The sequence below is a fragment of the Protopterus annectens genome, chromosome 12.part0, assembly GCF_019279795.1.
Source record: "Protopterus annectens isolate FY-2018-M chromosome 12.part0, PAN1.0, whole genome shotgun sequence".
Classification (NCBI taxonomy): Eukaryota; Metazoa; Chordata; order Ceratodontiformes; family Protopteridae; genus Protopterus; species Protopterus annectens.
The window spans coordinates 626,557,744-626,574,654 of record NC_056746.1 but is presented as its reverse complement, the minus strand read 5'-3'; the positions used below and the strand labels follow the sequence as shown (position 1 = coordinate 626,574,654).

Here is a 16,911-nt window from a genome sequence, read left to right as displayed (position 1 = left end):
TGTTATGACTGCAGATGCTATCCAGTTCGGACATCTACATTTATGGTAGGTACAAAACTGTACTTTTTTTAGAGTAGGTATCAGAAGAGAAAAAGTATTAAAAATTACCTGCATTTGTTTTCTTTCAGAACCATCATTAGAAATAATGCAGATTCACCTTTAAATACCGTTTAAACTTGATAGAGCTTTTACTTAAAAAAAAACTCTGTTTAATGTTAAAGTTAACCAACCTATAAAAACGTAGTATCTGTACAGATATTTTTACAAATGGTTATAAAAGAATGTTCAAAATACATAATGTTCATTGTGTTTGCAAGACCTATTGAGAATGAATGCTGAATTAGTAATTACATTTTCATTAGTCAAAACTGAGGAAATCACGTGATCCATATTACTGGTTACTGCTCAGATATTGTAAATTAATGCATTATATGATTAATACCATGCAGCACATGTTGGCTAATAAAAGAATTGTATTTATTTTCATGTGTTAGACTTGTAGTTAACATTAACCATTGTTATTTTGTAGACACTGCTTACAGAAATGATGGAAAGGTGTAAGAAACTTGGCAACAAGTAAGTAAACATAATGTATGTTGCATGACTTTTTAAAATCTTTTTTAAGACATTTGGCTTCATTGTTCTATGTCTGGAGTGGAAGAGCTGATACCTATGTAAGTGGTTTGTTGCTGCACTCGTAACCTCTGGAACTCTGCTGCAGACTGGAGTCCTACATCTGGCCAGACTTTTAGAGCTGAGCACCCTTCTGTCCTTTGCTGGGCAGATTTCACCTTACCTTGGACATCATATCTAACCTTGTGTAATGGTGGTATATATGTAGCCATCTTTACTTTGTCTTGCCTTGTGTAATGGTGGTATATACCTAGCCATCTTTACTTTTTTACTGCTGTTCGTTGAAGTTACAGTACACTATCCAGTATTGAAAATGCATATGTTATACTGTTATGTCCACACCAAGACTGAAGAGCAGAGCAGATAAGTCCCTTGTTGTGGACCTTTGTTTTTGTATCCAAACATTTGGTAGTCTTTTTTTAAGTAAGTATTTTGTAGACATCTGTATGGTATCTGTCATCTGCTGTGGCGACCCCTAACAGGAGCAGCTGAAAGAAGAAGAAGATGTATGGTATCTGTCATAGACAGCAGTATTTGTTTTGGCTGTCACTTATAAGTGTAGCAAGTGTGCATGCAAACATTATATTTTTCCTAATTGCTGTGTCTGTTGTTTAGGATTGGACCATTATAGTAAGCTTACAGCACCCTAAGGAGAGGCAGACAGGCAAAGCTTAATTACTCTTCTCCCACACCAACTTCAACAGGTGCCCAAGACAGTAATCGAATTTGAGTCACCTGTATCACAGTCAAGGCTGTATCGTACTATGACAACAGAACTAGTCAATATGAACCTTAAAGTGTCTGTCCTGTAGGAAGTTTTTGAGCCATGGGAGTGCAGTAGGGCTTATTCCTGCATATATTAGATATTAAAATGGAAGGTTGTGGTCAACTAGGTCAGATGTCTTGAAAAGATCATTAAAGAGGGCATCTGTGAGGAGGATTTTGTCTATGTTTTAGAGTATGTCATTTGTGAGGGTATAGAGCTGTCATGGTGTTCCTGCTGAACCAGAAGCAATGTTAATACCTTGAGAGGATTTTGGTGTGCTTGAATGTATTTGGATAGTTGAACGTTTATTAGGTTACCAATGGTTTTACCTGGTGTGTGGAGTAGAGAGACTGGTCTGAACTCAGTTGCAAAGGACGGGTAAGGAGATTTTGGGTTGGGCTTTATGATAGCTAATTTTTTTCCAGTCTTTGGTCATAGTATTCCTGGGCACAGTCAGTGTATCTTAATGAGTTAAAGATCAGGCAGGTGTTTCAGGGGCAAGAATGTGTGAGTTTTGCAAATGTGATTGCCCAAAACAGTAGGTCATCTGCCCCATTGTCAGTTCTTTGTGCAGTCATTTTCGAGCGTCATTTCTGGGTATGGCTTTAAAGGTGGAGGGGTATTGAAGGGGGGATCAGTAGATGGATGTTTGTGAGATATAGCTGGTTTTGTTACAGCAGGGTGAACAGAGTAGAAGCATGAATTTCTTTAAGAAAGTTTTAAGAAATTGAAAAAGAATGATATTGGGAAAATAAGGTGGTGATTTGATATATTGTCAGAAGGAATAGTTATCAACTGTGCATTAGTGGTGGGCAATTTATGTGGATGATTAGTTTAAGAGAGTAGAATAAATATATGGCTTTAAGTAGTAGCTGTTACAGAACTGTACAGAGAAAGTAGTTTCTCTGCAGTATTTGTGGCTTTATGGTTTGTATAGGAGGTAGGGGTATAGTTATGGTAAGGATAAAAATATAGTGGGAGTGGTAATTGAGGGTAGGGTAGGGAAGTGAAGTGAGCCCGAGTGTAGCTAGGGTGAATGGAGTGGGGTTCTCCAAGCAGAATGGTGATCATTTCAGGAATAATCTATGAATGGAAGCTCCTGGTTAGCAAGTGTAATCACTCTTAATCCTGAGTTACATTTCCTTGTAGCTGTGTGTTCAAGCAAGGCATGGCAGTGAGTGCAGCTAGTCCTTTGCAGTTATACAGACACCCTAGTCCCATTTGTGAGTTAAATTCTTTGGTGCATGTCTATGCACCACTGCTAGCATAAGTTTTCCAGACTCATTAGGGTAATATGCTTATTTATACTCTACTCCTGTCTTTATCATGGTGAATATTGTTGGTTATCATGTGCTACTGACCTTGGACAATGTAGAGCAAAAGGAAGGTACCTTCATATCCAGCTGTATTTACAATGTCATAATAATGCAATATTTTGGTGATGTATCACAGTTTGAGGTTATACATCTGATACGAGGGCATCTGTGTTGGTGGGCAATTTTCTCATGCCATTTTGTTCCACATAATGAAATAACTCTTGTTTTGTGGAGAATACTTAGGGCATTCATTGCCTTTTGTAGAACACAAGGGGGGCCACACTTACCCTTATCTAGATAATTGCAGGATTCAAAATCAGCCTCAAAACTTATTTATTTTATTTATTTCCATTTGTTTACTGGGAAAGTCTGACTGGGCAGAGAAGCCCCTTTTCAGCATAGGCCCAAGGAGAAAAGCTTCTCAAGAAATAATAATACTTGTACATATTACATATACAAAATACAGAATATTTGGGTGACATTTAGCAGCATTACATACAAAGCCATTTACAGAAGTACTTATACAGCATACAGAATGCTGAAGTAACATGAAGAGCATTATATACAAAGTAAGAATAAATAAATCAGATAATTATGAAATAAGGAATTATATTATTATATTCTGCAGCAACATAATCAGTATTGGGTGCAGTTAACTAGTAGTATATTAGGTCCGATATAATTGTATGTATTTTGTCATAAGAAGAATGGAAGACAGACAAATAAGAGAGAAGCGAAACTCATTGACCTGTATGTGTACATAGGAGAGGTAATTTAGGAATACTTTAGCCAGGAGAATAACAGTGTTGTAGCCAGGAGTCAAGCAGGAACAGTTGTCATTTATCTTTGAAGATATGTGCGTCATTAAGGAGTACGATTGGAGGGAGAATGGTTTTTCCAGGATTTTTGAGATACAATTTAAATAAAGTGTAATGTGAGAGTGTTCAATCTCGCCGTTTGTTCTTACACATGGGTTCGGAGCCGATCCTCGGCTCCGAGTCGGCCGCATCGCGAAGCTTTGCATGTCAGAGAAGCTCGAGACCAGACTCTATCCCACAATCCTCCCTGCCATTACTCAGATCTAGTTTGCTGCTGCAACAAATCGGATCGAGGAGAGCTCGGACCAGTGGAGAATTTGCTAATTTTTTGCTATATTTCAGATAAGCTACTTTCCTTTCTTGTAAAAAAAGCTTCTAAAGTTAGTTATAGTATAGGAAGTGTGTGTGTGTGTGTGTTATTAATATAATCTTGTACAATATTATTCTTAAAGGCTCCTTTTGTGTCCTAACCTTTTTTCTCTTGGTGTGGTTTGTTGAGTGTTCTTTCTACACCTTATATAGATATTCACTTTATATATATATATATATATATATATATATATATATATACACATATATATATACACATATATATACACATATATAGAAGTTAGTTAGTTAGTCATTGGTAGTTTTTTTTGTCAAATTAAACTTAGTAAAGTGTCATTTACTTCTACCAGTCATGTCGGAGAAAGCCAAATCCGGCTTTAAAAGATGTCAGTGTGGACAGAAAATGCCTATCACTGACAACCACGCTTCCTGCGTTTACTGTCTTGGCCCTCTCCACCTGCAAAAGGATTGCTCTATATGTCATTCCTTTAGCGGGAGGGTCATGACAGATAGACGCAGGAAGCTTATAGATAGAGGGTTGCTTAAGCCTGCCTTTCAGGAGGCTTTAGACAAATCGGACCAGGCTTCTAAGTCCTCGAAAGGGTCGAAGATGCCGGAGCCCATGTCATTGGCTCCGAGTTCATCTTCGAAGGTTCGTTCGCTGGTTCCACAGACCTCGGGGCCGAGCGTCGAACGTTTATCTTTCACTGAGCCACAGGTCTTGGAACCGGTGTCGGAGCTGCCGCCACCGTTCATTCTTCGGTCGGTGCCATCTTTGGCTCCTTCGACCCATTCTTCCAGACTATTATCTGAGACAGATGTGGATCGTGTCGTGCAGAAACTCATGGAAAACACGGCCCTTTCCAAGTTGATTGCAGTTTCCTCCCAATTGGTGTCGAAACTAGAAGGCCTCCCCATGTCTCCAACAGGTCCTCCTTCGAGACCCATTCAGTTTTCGGAGCCGGGAGAGGATGAGCTGATGATAGTGGAGCCCTCGGTGCTGAAACCGTCCATTGCACGATCGACACCATTGACTTCGACTCCTTCGGAACCTGTAGGTGAGTCGCAGAGCCGATGGTCTCTCCTTGGTTCCGGGACCGAGAGTCGTACTGACCTTTCGGTGCAGACTCTCCCTCTCGGGGCCTCGGCGCAGATTGGCTCAGCTCCATCCTCGGGGTCAGGGCCCACGGCCTCCATGTCTGGGACGCTCCCGTGTTCTTCGGAACTGGGGGAGTCCTCGGCCCGGGGTTCAGGGGCTTTTGACCTTATGAGGAAAGTATTGTCTGCACAGACAACCACTTCATCGGAGGCGTCTTCCCCTTCCCCTAAAGGGCCACTTTCTGTTTCTGCCCCCACGATCCATCCAAATCGTAGAGCCCCATTGCCTCAGCCACCCCCAGAGGGTTCCCCCTGTTCCTTGGAGGCCTCACCGGAAGCCCCCTCTGATGAGGTCCCGAGGAAAAGATTGTGCAAGAGGAGGCACATAGATTCACCGCAGGAATCTCTAACGTCTGACACCGACTTGGATGAGGCAGAGGGGTCCCCAAAATCCCCCCTCTGAGGATGCGTCATTTGTGGACATCCTGGAGATCTTAAAACAGAGGGGTGATTGGCAGTCCCTAGCCCCTACTGAGGACGAGTCGGTGCTGCTGAAGGTTTTTGGGGCTCAACCTTCTACCTCCTGGGTGACTCCGCCCTTCGATTAATTAATGGAATTGATTGCTCGAAGGGCGTGGGAGGCACCGGACACAGTGGAACCAGTCCCTCGAAAACCAAACAAATTCATCACCGCCCCCCAGGACAAGACTTATCTCACCAAGGGAGTTCTGGTCGAAGCTATGGTGGTGGCGGCAGCCACGAAAAAGGAGATGTCTGAGTCTTCCTCATCTGTTCATCCTCCTAATAAGGATTCTAGGACTATGGACAGATTTAGTTCAGCGACTTTTTCCATGCGTTCGCTAAACTATTTGACACATTTCACACGTCTGCAGAGGGATCTCATCAAGGAGCTGAGAGATACCCTCCAGGGTAACACAGATGCTGCTGTTTCAGATAAGGTAACAGCACAACTTAACACCCTTACCTCCATAGTAAACTCATCCATGAGGCTCATCTAGTATGCGGCCGAAGGATCGAGTAGAGCTGCAGCTTCAGCGATTGCTCTACGAAGACAATCCTGGATGCGGCTGTGCTCCTTTGCGGAAGCCTTCAAGTCTTCCTTTGCCAATGCCCCCTTTGATGGTGCCACACTCTTTGCGCCCAAGGTGAAGGAGACTCTGACTCGGTGTGAGCAAGAGGGAAAGACCCTGTCTGCTGTCGGTGTCCATTTTTCCGCTCCAACTAGACTGTACCCCAAAGGGCAATGAGGCGGAAAAATGTGGTTCCATAAGACTTGGGGATCTTTCCAAGCCACACAGAGTGATGCCCCCTCCAGAGTCGGGGGGAGGGTAGAAATGGAAGATGCTGCCCCGGCTTCAGAGGGGGTCTGCATAACCAAGGCGACAGGGATACCATCCCTGGGAAGCCTTTCCAGCACTCCTGAATGGAGGCGGCTGTCCTGCTCTGGAGGCAGTCTTATACCCACAGGCCTGGCTAAATATTACCTCGGATTCCTAGGTAAAAAGCATTGTAACCAGAGGATACAAAATCCCGTTCATATCAACTCCACCCCAACAAAGAAGGTTTCCAGATGTGCCACCCCATCTGCGAAGCCCGGCAGCAATAGAAATTTCAAAGCTGCTCAAAAAAAGAGTCATCCAACCAGTCCCGGCGGACCAAAGAGGATCCAGAACTTACTCAAGGTTCTTTTTAGTTCCAAAAAAGACAGGGGACTGGAGACCGATTTTAGATCTCAGCAATCTCAACACCTTCGTGAAGACGGAAAAGTTCCGGATGGTCACGCTTCAATGGATCCATCCATTTTTACAGAAGGATGATTGGATGTGTTCGATAGATCTCAAAGACGCGTACTACCACATCAAAATGGCCAGACCGTCCAGAGATCACCTGCACTTCCGGCTGGGAGCCAGTCACTTTCAGTTTTGAGCTGTGCCTTTTGGACTCACCTCAGCCCCCAGGGTATTCACCAAATGCATGGCAGTGGTTGCGTCTCACTTGAGACGACAAGGATTCCAGGTGTTTCCCTATCTGGACGACTGGCTCCTCACCGCCACCACCAAGTGTCGCCTCATACAAGCCAGAGACTACACAGTCGACCTTTGTTCCCACCTAGGGATTTCGATAAACTTTGAAAAATCTGCCTTATCGCCCTCACAGCATATTTCATTCATTGGAGCAGACCTAGATACATGTTTAACACTGGTAAAGCTGTCATCCCTCAAACAACAGGTTCTTCTTCTACTACAGAGCAGGAAAGCCACGACCAAACTGGTGTTGAAGGTTTTGGGACTAATGGTAGCATCCCTGATCGCAGTTCCTATGGGAAGATTACACATGAGGCTCCTCCAATGGCTGCTTTTCGCGCAGTGGTCGTACCAACAGTTACCCCTAGCACACGAGATTCTGATAACAGACTCTTGCAAACGAGACCTCTCATGGTGGGTGTACAGTCAGGATCTCACTATGGGTCGTCCGTTTGTTCTACCCAATCCGACGGCCACAATAACCACGGACGCTTCTCTGATAGGGTGGGGGGGGTCTATTTCAGGGAAGAACAGTCCAAGGGGAATGGTCCAACATGGAGTACAGCCTGCACATAAATGTTCTGGAGCTGAGGGTGGTGTTCCTGGCGTTGCAACACTTCCAAGCCCTCTTACCTCTAGGAACAGTGTCAGTTCAGACGGACAACATGTCTGTGGTCTGGTACATAAACAAGCAAGGGGGAACCGGGTCTTACCCATTATGCAGAGAGGCCATGAGAATTTGGCAATGGGCAGAGTCCACGGGTCACTTTCTGATAGCAACGCACATCCCGGGGTCATCCAACGTCATTGCGGACAGGTTGAGCAGAGCCATCCTGTTACCTCACGAGTGGTCCCTCAATCCACAGGTGGCGGAAAAGATCTTCCGCAGATGGGGCCAGCCTTGCTGCTATCTATTTGCTTTCCCGTTGAATGCAAAATGCAGAAGCTATTTTGCCCTTCTACCCCCTCCGGGGGATGTCCCCAGGGATGCACTGATACACGATTGGCCCCCGGGTCTCCTATATGCATTCCCACCTACCCCCTTGATTCCCAGATTTCTACAGAAAGCCAGGAACCTGGAAAGGACAATAATACTCATAGCCCTATTCTGGCCTCAGCAGATATGGTTCCCCTTTCTTCGAGCCCATCAAACAGAGGAACCGTGGATTCTGGACCCATTACCAGATCTACTGACCCATTCATCGGGAGTTCCTCACCCGTCTCTTCAATCCCTCAAACTAGCAGCCTGGCTGCTCCGCTTCCCTGCCTAGCCAGGTCTGATCTACTTTCTCCGGTAGTTCTACACATTCTGGTTGCCTCTCATAAAGTTTCCACTACAAAACTCTACAGGAGTAAATGGAAACGCTTTGTAGACTGGGCGTCTAGCCAACACTTAGACCCCCTGGTAGCTCCTTTACATAAAGTACTGGAATTTTTATCTATTCTGTTTCACGAAGGAGCCTCTATTTCCACACTAAGAGTACAGTTGGCGGCCATATCGAACTTCCATATTAGTGAGGACGGTTCTCCCATTATGTCTCACAGACTTTGTAAAGTTTTATGAAAGGAACCTTCCATCTTCGGCTGCCTGTCAGGAAGCCTTTCTTTCCATGGAGTTTAAATTTGTTATTGTCACAACTCATGTTGCCACCCTTCGAACCTGCTTCGTCCTGCCTCCTAAAGTTCTTATCGTGGAAGACACTTTTTCTCGTAGCTGTTACTTCAGCTCGAAGAGTATCAGAGCTGCAAGCATTATTGGTCAGACCACCTTACTTGATTTTCCACCCAGATAGTCTCTTTGCATACAAATCCATCTTTCCTTCCAAAGGTATGTTCCGTCATAAATATTAACCAAGCCATAGAACTCCCTACCTTCTTCAAGAACCATACTAACAAGTTGGAGTATATGCTGCACAAGTTGGATGTTCACAGGCAGTTAAGATTTTATTTGGATAGGACTAAAAGTTACAGGAAGACAGATCAGCTCTTTGTCGCGTTTGCAGACAATAAAAAGGGCATGGCAATTACAAAACATACATTATCTAAATGGCTTGCTGATTGTATAGCATTTGTATACTCTAAGTCGAATCAGTCCTTACCTACCAAACCTAAGGCCCATTCTACCAGATCCGTTTCCACTTCCTTGGCTCATGCAGCTTGTTTGCCTTTGGACACTATTTGTGCAGCAGCCACGTGGCCTAAGCCACATACTTTCATCACTCATTATAGAGTTGACAAAGCCTCCAAAGACAGGACATCTTTTGGTTCCACTGTGCTTAGGAACGTTCTTCCATGAGTCACTCGGGGTGATGGAGCTAGGGACGCTACCCGTGTGTAAGAACAAACGGCGAGATTGAACACTCTCACATAAAGAAGTTATGTCCTTACCATAACGTTCCATGTGAAGTGTTCATCTCGCCTTTGTTCTTACATTCCCTTCCTTCCCTCCCTCACGTGTTTTGGAAGAACTGGTAGGATTAGACTCTGATTGAAATGTCTTAACCCCTTCCGGGGTATATTGTTCTGTGTCTCATGGGGTGTATGCTACTACCCTTAGCTATTTTGCTATGGTGAGAGAGTGTCTCTGGATGTCTGAGAGAGTGTGTAGTTCTTGCACCTGAGGTATTAGTTTATCGGTCTGGTTTGTTTGCAAACTAGATCTGAGTAATGGCAGGGAGGATTGTGGGACATAGTCTGGTCTTGAGCTTCTCTGAGATGCAGAGCTTTGCAATGCGGCCGACTCAGAGCCGTGGATTGGCTCCGAACCCGTGTGTAAGAACAAAGGCGAGATGAACACTCCACATGGAACGTTATGGTAAGGGCATAACTTCTTTTTTCTTACCTTGTTGAGAGCTTTGCAAATTGATAGGAGATGTTTGTCAGGAGGAGTGGAGAGCTGTATTGGTGGAGTGGAGTTGTAGTATACTGTTTAGGGCAGGGCATTTTTCAGGGTGAAAGACTAATCTGTGTGCAAAATTAAGTTGAAAGTAGGTGAGGTAGCTCAAGCCAATTCTGGTGCCTGAGGGCAATAAAGCAATGTGTGGAGTATGGCTTGTTGATAGCAAATATGACTATTTTATCACATAATTTCTCAAGTTTAGTGGTCAGTGTGGCCTGGAGGTTGGTGAAAATAGGAGAGGCATACAGGCATGTAGACAGCAGGTAGGTGGATGCTAATGTTATTTGTCTGCTTTCATTCAGATAGTGTTTGGCTCTGTGCAGCAGATTTAACTTCTGACTTACTTGCTTGTTGAATATAGAGGTTGAATGTCATGGTATCATCTACTGTCATCCCTAGTAATTTAGTATTGGAGCCATCCTCAGTATTTATGTTATTTGCAGCAGTGGCTTGAAGGTTAGCTTTGCATTTGGTGTGAGACAGGAGTGAAAAGGTGGAAGTTTTGTCTTTTTGGGGTTTAGTACTGATTTTGTTAGCCAGTTTTCTGCGGAGGAGAATGAATATTGTGTGAGCTGTTCACTGCATCATCAACATATTGGATTAGTCTGGCATGTTTTGAGGCAGTGTGTAAATTATTGATCAATATATTAAACAGTAGTGATGTAGTATGGAGCCTTGGGGAACACCAGTAGAAATTATAAAAAGGTAGAGATACTAGATTGCCATTTAACAGCTTGGGATCTTGTGGACATGTAGCTGAGGAACCAAGAGAGAAACTGAAGTAGGACAGATCAAAGAAGGCTAGCTGATTTCAGAAGGCGGGTCTGACCATTAACTTTCAGAAGTCATAACTCTGTCCAAACACCAGGACTACTTTCCTGGGGGCAGTCATAGACTTAGTCCAACAGAGAAGGCATTCCTGCCATAGGGCAGGGTCTCTTTCCTTTCAAAATGTCTCAGAACCTTATCCAAGTAATAAATTACAGCAAGAGAATTCCTTGATACCCTATTTTACATACCTTCTTGCAATTTAATGATTCCCATGGCAAAGCTGCACATGAAGAAGTTGCAGTGGTTCCTAAAAAACACTCAGGCTCAACATCCACAGTCCCTGGAAACCACGGTCCCTCTGCTCCCATGCTAAAAAAGGATATTTTCTGCTGAGAGGAGTGTGTTCACAATAATCCTGCAGCACACCTTCACTTGCCAGAGACAATACAGACCCTGACAATAGACTGCACTGACAGTATTTTGCATCCCTTAACAGGACAGTCTGTCAGCAGACTCTGTAAACAGTACCCTCCTCAACCTCAATGAATGGATGCAGAAAAGAGAAGTCTTTCTGGACCTCACACATCACCAAGGGGTATCAGAGGCAGACCTTTCTACTTCACCAGAAAACAAGCAAGAGGGTCATGGAGAGCAGACACCTTCTCCTTCAAAAGAGGTTTACCTTTTTCTGTTTGCCTTTCCACTAGTAACTCCTCACCCCCCAGCGTACTGTTAAAGGTGGGAGTCAGTGGCCAAGAATGATGCTCTTTGCTTCCTTCTGGCTCAGGCATCTCTGTCTTTCCATTCTCTTGCCTGTCATTGGTGGGGGGGGGGATTAGACCATTTCCATCGCTCATGGAGCTTCTAACCCAGAACAAAAGGTCTGTCATCCACCTTAATCTGAAAACAACCATGGGTATCAGCTTGAAGGATTGGATACTGATTCCATCCACTTAGTCATAGTCCCAGGATATTTTATCCAGTTTGAAAGAGGCTAGAAAATCGAGTACCAGAAAGTCATGTAGAGCTAAATGGAAAAAGGTTTCTATTTGATGTCAATCCAGTGTTATTCTCTCTCCTAATTTACAGCAGGTACTTGAATACCTCTGTGTTCTCTTCAAGGAAGGACTGTCTTATTTTGTCATCAGTGTTCATCTCAGCCCCCCCCCCCAGTTTTTTAACAGCTCCAAAATAAACTGTTCCTTAAAGGGTAATGCACCTCAGACCACCCAAGCATGTTTATGTCAAAAAAATTAACTGACCACAATATTGAAAACATGTTTTTTTTTCCATATTGTTTTGGATGATGACTCTCCAAAGATTTCAGTCCTGTGTTGCTGTCGAGTGCACGGATGGTGTTAGTGAACCAGATGAATGCTTTCTGAAGCATCACTGTGTATGTAGCCTCAAAGGAGGCTCCATTCATTTACTGTAGGTGAGCAACACTTTCATTACAAAATTTTGCAGTTTCAGTTTTCCTCTTTACCCAGACCATTCACCAAGGTAATTGCCACAATGGCCAACATCTTGAAGGAAAAGAATCTTCATGTGTTTCCCTATCTTACTAACAGACCTGTCAGACAGAATTTTTGCTAATGTCTTTAACGTGAATGTTCCATGGTTGCATTCCCTGTTCGGGGCTATAAACTTGGAGAAATCCTTTGTTCCTGTCGCAGAATATTACTTTCAATGGTGTTTAACATGATGTTCTGCTATGTTGTTTGCCCATGTCAATCATTGGAGAGGGCACAACAGGTAATAGATTTTGATAGTGTAAGTGAGAAAACAGTGGACAGTCCAGGCCCAGATCCTTTTGAAAATTTCTGGGCTTGGTGAGTTACACAGACTTCATGGTATCATTTGCATATTTTAGGGTGCAGGTGTTGCAGTGGACTTTGAAGAGTCATTGGTTGCAAAATTGTTCATGAATCTTTTGCTGATTATCAACACCCTAAAGTTGTGGACATTGACTACCTTCTTCCAAGTGGTATTTCCTTTCTTTTAGCGGTGCCCATTGCAACTTCTGATTACAGAAGCTTCACTTGAAGGTGCAGTTTTTCACCAAGGCACCTCCTCACTTCAACATAAATAATTCTGCACTGGAGAGGAAGCTTAACATCAGATGCATAAAACCAGTTGCAGCATTTCTGACTGAAGAAAACTGTTTTCAGGAGCTGTCCTCATTGATATGACAGCTAATCAGTTGTGTGATGTCTGTGCAGTTAAGGGGACATGCTTTTATAGTGTCTTGTAGTGGTGATTTGTATTTTGCAGTGAGACAAATAGACTTACCATTCTTTCAGCAGTTTGTTTCCTGGTTGTGTTGAAGGTGAATTCCTGGCATTATTATTGGAAGTGGAGCAATTTGAAGGTTTGCCTCTTTGCCCTTCTGGAGAATGCATATCACCTCCTCTTTTGTGCTTCTGTGCAGTGCAACAGAGTGGAAGGGATGGAAGGGGGGGGGGGGTTATGGTGGATCCATTCTCTAGCCATTGGCATAGAGACTGTCTCTGGACCTTCCTGCCTCTTCCACTACTTCCACCCAATTATTTTTAATCTTCAGTGAGGAAAGATTGAATTAATTCCTTTTCCTTTGTACTGAGGAAAATGGTTGTAATTTCAGGCTTGTCGATCCATAACAATAGGGGTCTAATCTACTTGCTCTGACCAACTGTCTGCTCATGGTTGATGTGGCATCTAACTCCACTTCAGGAGATAGATTCTGATGGAATCTCTTTTCCCACTAGGTCACTTTTCTGGGATGTCAGAAATGAGAAAGGCTGCCAGAATGCCTTCCACATGGCAGATAGTTATCTTTTTCAGGGGAATAATAGCCATTACCACCACAGTTTGCAAATGATTCTGATTTGTTAGACACAAGTATGATCTGGGCTTTAATTATGCTACAGTCATTTTACTTGTGTCAGATGCTTCTGTCTTGCGTGATGCTGTGGAGAGCAGAATTGTGGCCCATCGCTGGCTGGTCAGGCAATTTTTTCAAAGTAGTGCAATAACTCCATTTAAGTTTTAAAGTCTCTTCACAGTTGGATTTGAAGTTAAAGATTGACAGGCTTTGTCCGCTGGCTGCTTGAATGAGCTGGTTCAGTAACACTGAAGCTCATTACCATGGAGGGCATTTTTCCTGTTGGCCACTACTTCTGCTTTACAGTATCTTGGAACTTGCACATTCTTATAGGAGAACAGTGTGTGGACTTTTGCAAGGATTTGGGTTTCCTTCAGGACCAACCCATGTTTCTTCCTGAAAATGATTATTGAATCGTCCATGAATCAGTTCATTCATCTCCTTTATTTCCTCTAACCAGGACAAAAACCTGAAAGTAGCCCTTCCACATCCAGGATAAACAGTGTCAGCTCAAGTTCTACTTGAAGTTATAGGCATGAGTTTAGAAAAAAACAAAAAACAAATGCCTATTCCTGTCCTTTGCTCCATGGAGAGAATAGAATAGTTGGCAGTTGCCGAGCTGGATTGTCCATCTGAATGGCTTCCAACATTTGCTTCAAAATTGTCTCCACTGCAGACATTTGTGCCATAGCAATTTTGTCCTCATTTTGTAACTTCCCCAAATTTTATTGTCCCAACAAAGAATTTAGGAATCCCCATCAGGTAGAGTCAGTGCAGCTGCAAATCATAAAATATTTGGTTAATGCCCCCCTAGCTGTGCCATATTCCATCCAGAAGTTACACAAGCAGTGGCTTTCAACTTCCGTTTAACTGCTAGTGCTGGTCTCATGGTGGAATGTAGTGATGTAGGTGTGCACATGGCTTCCTTCATCGATTCATGTTCTGTTCATTTCTTGCTTTTTATGTGTTGCACATTTCCTGTTCAGCAAAAAGAAAATTTGTCTGTACAATTCTATAATTTTATAAATTAAAGTGGCATTTTGTTTTTCAGAAAACAGAAGTTTTCTCCATGTTTGCAATTTACTTTACCATAGCTAAATCTGTACATAAGTATGAATATGATAGACAGCTGCAAAAGGCAATCAGTCCCAGTGCCTTTTTGCTTGGTCCCAGATCCCAATGTCAATATCTGAACACTGTGGATAGTTCAGGCAGGCTGCTAGACTTGGAAGACTTCTGCTTGTGTTCCGAGTAGTGACTTGGATTGTTGGAGCAACATCCAGAAAGCCTGGGGAGAGACAGGAGGTTAAAAGGTGATATAGAAAAGAGTAGAGCATGTTAACCAAAGGTTTGCTATCCCAGGTATTCTCAGACTTCTCCTACATATTTATGCATCAGAGGCTGACACATTTGACCCCTAGTGTCAGGGTATTAAAATCTGTTAGATTTGTGCCATAAGATCCTCAACCAGTGCTGGTGTATGAACTTAAACACAGACAGGTAGCATCGCCAGTACTGATGATGGACCAGATTTGTTCTTCTCCAGAACCAAAAGTGTAAGAACCTAAGTCACAGACTTTTGGGGGGGAGGGGAGACCTGAAAACTTACTTTTCAAAGGCTATCTCTTCCTAAAACAGAGAATTTTCTCTTATGGTATCCCCCTCTATCTGATATAGAATATATGAGTTTGTTAGATGAAATACATTGACCCTCCTTCTATGAAATCGCCATTGCAAGTAGTTTGAAGACATCACAAAAAATTGGACAGAGACTTTTTTACAGAGACTTTTTTTTTATTCTGATGATGATGATGAGAGTGGTTTCTACATGTCTCCCCTCACTTGATCGTGAATTTTTTTATTTTCCTGAGCTTCCAGCTCTCTCTTTCAAGGCACTAAATTTAATCCTACCATTAGTACCTTTTGAGAAAATTGCAACTGGACAGTTTTAGAGAATTATTTTCCTAAGAGATGATTTTCTAAAATTGTCAAAATCAAATAATTCTTGGAGACAGTTCATTCTCCAATACTTGTGGAATACATAATCAGATTGTCAAAACTGGATAAGCAACTTTGGCAGTATCATCTTCTTCAGAGTCTTCCAGCACAAAGTATGTTTCTCTATGTTTTATTCTTTCTTGAAAAATGAAGGCTGCTGGTTAGGTATGGCAAAAAAAGGATTATACCCGTAATACTTAGAGTTGTATAGCTCATATGCTATTCCTTCAAAATGTTATTTTTACTCAGATACAGGAAAATAAAAAAAATAATAATGGACTCCACAAAATGGACTGTTTGCTTTTCTGCTTATTTTTCAGAATGCTTTTTGTCTGGTGCCTGCTGTCGGGTCTTGCCCAGTCACTCTTGGCCAATGCATGCCTCATGCTGGGGACATATGCAATATAGTATGGTGATGAACCGTCCAAAGGAGCCATCATCCAGGCTTTCATGAGGGTTCTTTGTGTCTCCATTGCCACTCTAGCCTTTGCTTGCATGCTGTGGTGCATGGGAGGGGTCTATATTAGGAAAGCGAAAAGACGTTTACGTGAATACGTAAACATCGAACCGTTTAGCGTGAAGTGGACTTAGAGCGAAAGTCGAAAACCGCGAAAATGGAACTATCGAATTTCCATGGTTGGCCCATCTGTGGATTAGCTGCATAAGGTAAGTGTTGGATAGTTACGGAGTTTTTGATAGGGTGTGGGTTAAGGTAAGTGCTTAGATAAGTAATGCATGTTAGATTTAGTGTAGGGTTAGAGGTTGGGTTTTGTTAAATGTATGTATGTAGGTTATTTATTTTGTTTGTGTATATTTTCGTAGGGGAAGTGTGCAGAAGTAACGGACCTTAGGGTTAGGGAGGGGTTAAGGATAGTGCATAGTTAGTTGTGTATGTGGGGTATAGTAGTGTTGGAGGTATGGTTTTGTTAAATGTATGTATGTGGATTATTTGTTTTGTTTGGGTGTATGTCTGTAGGGGACATGTGCGGTAGTTACGGACCTTAGGGTTAGGGAGGGGTTAAGGATAGTGCATAGTTAGTTGTGTATGTGGGGTTTAGTGTAAGGTTAGAAGTAGGGTTTTGTGCTTTACTTTAGGTTAGAAGTAGGGTTTGGTTAGTGTATGTATGTGGTTTATTTATTTTATTTGGGTAGGTAGTATATAGCTAGTGGTGGGGTTGGCCGACTATGACAGTTTAATTTATTTTTTCTCGCTGTTCAGTGCGTTCGGGATTTTCACGGTTCATGGTATAGGGGTTGATGTTTTGGTATTCACGCATAGGGTTTTTCGCTTTTGTAATGTAGACCCGCATGGGAGCTCTTATCTTTTCAGACTAGTATAACGTTTCCCTCAGACTGGGGTCATACAGAGCCCAA

General features: G+C 42.8%; 1 protein-coding gene across 1 annotated transcript in view; it reads left to right on the top strand.

The window, feature by feature from the left end:
- VPS35L (VPS35 endosomal protein sorting factor like) overlaps positions 1-16,911 on the top strand; it is a gene marked incomplete in the record, with an annotated part of 3,288,436 nt that overhangs the window by 1,139,834 nt on the left and 2,131,691 nt on the right. The window contains 1 exon segment of the mRNA XM_044089753.1: positions 530-576. Within this exon segment, the coding sequence (XP_043945688.1) occupies positions 530-576 (47 nt within the window).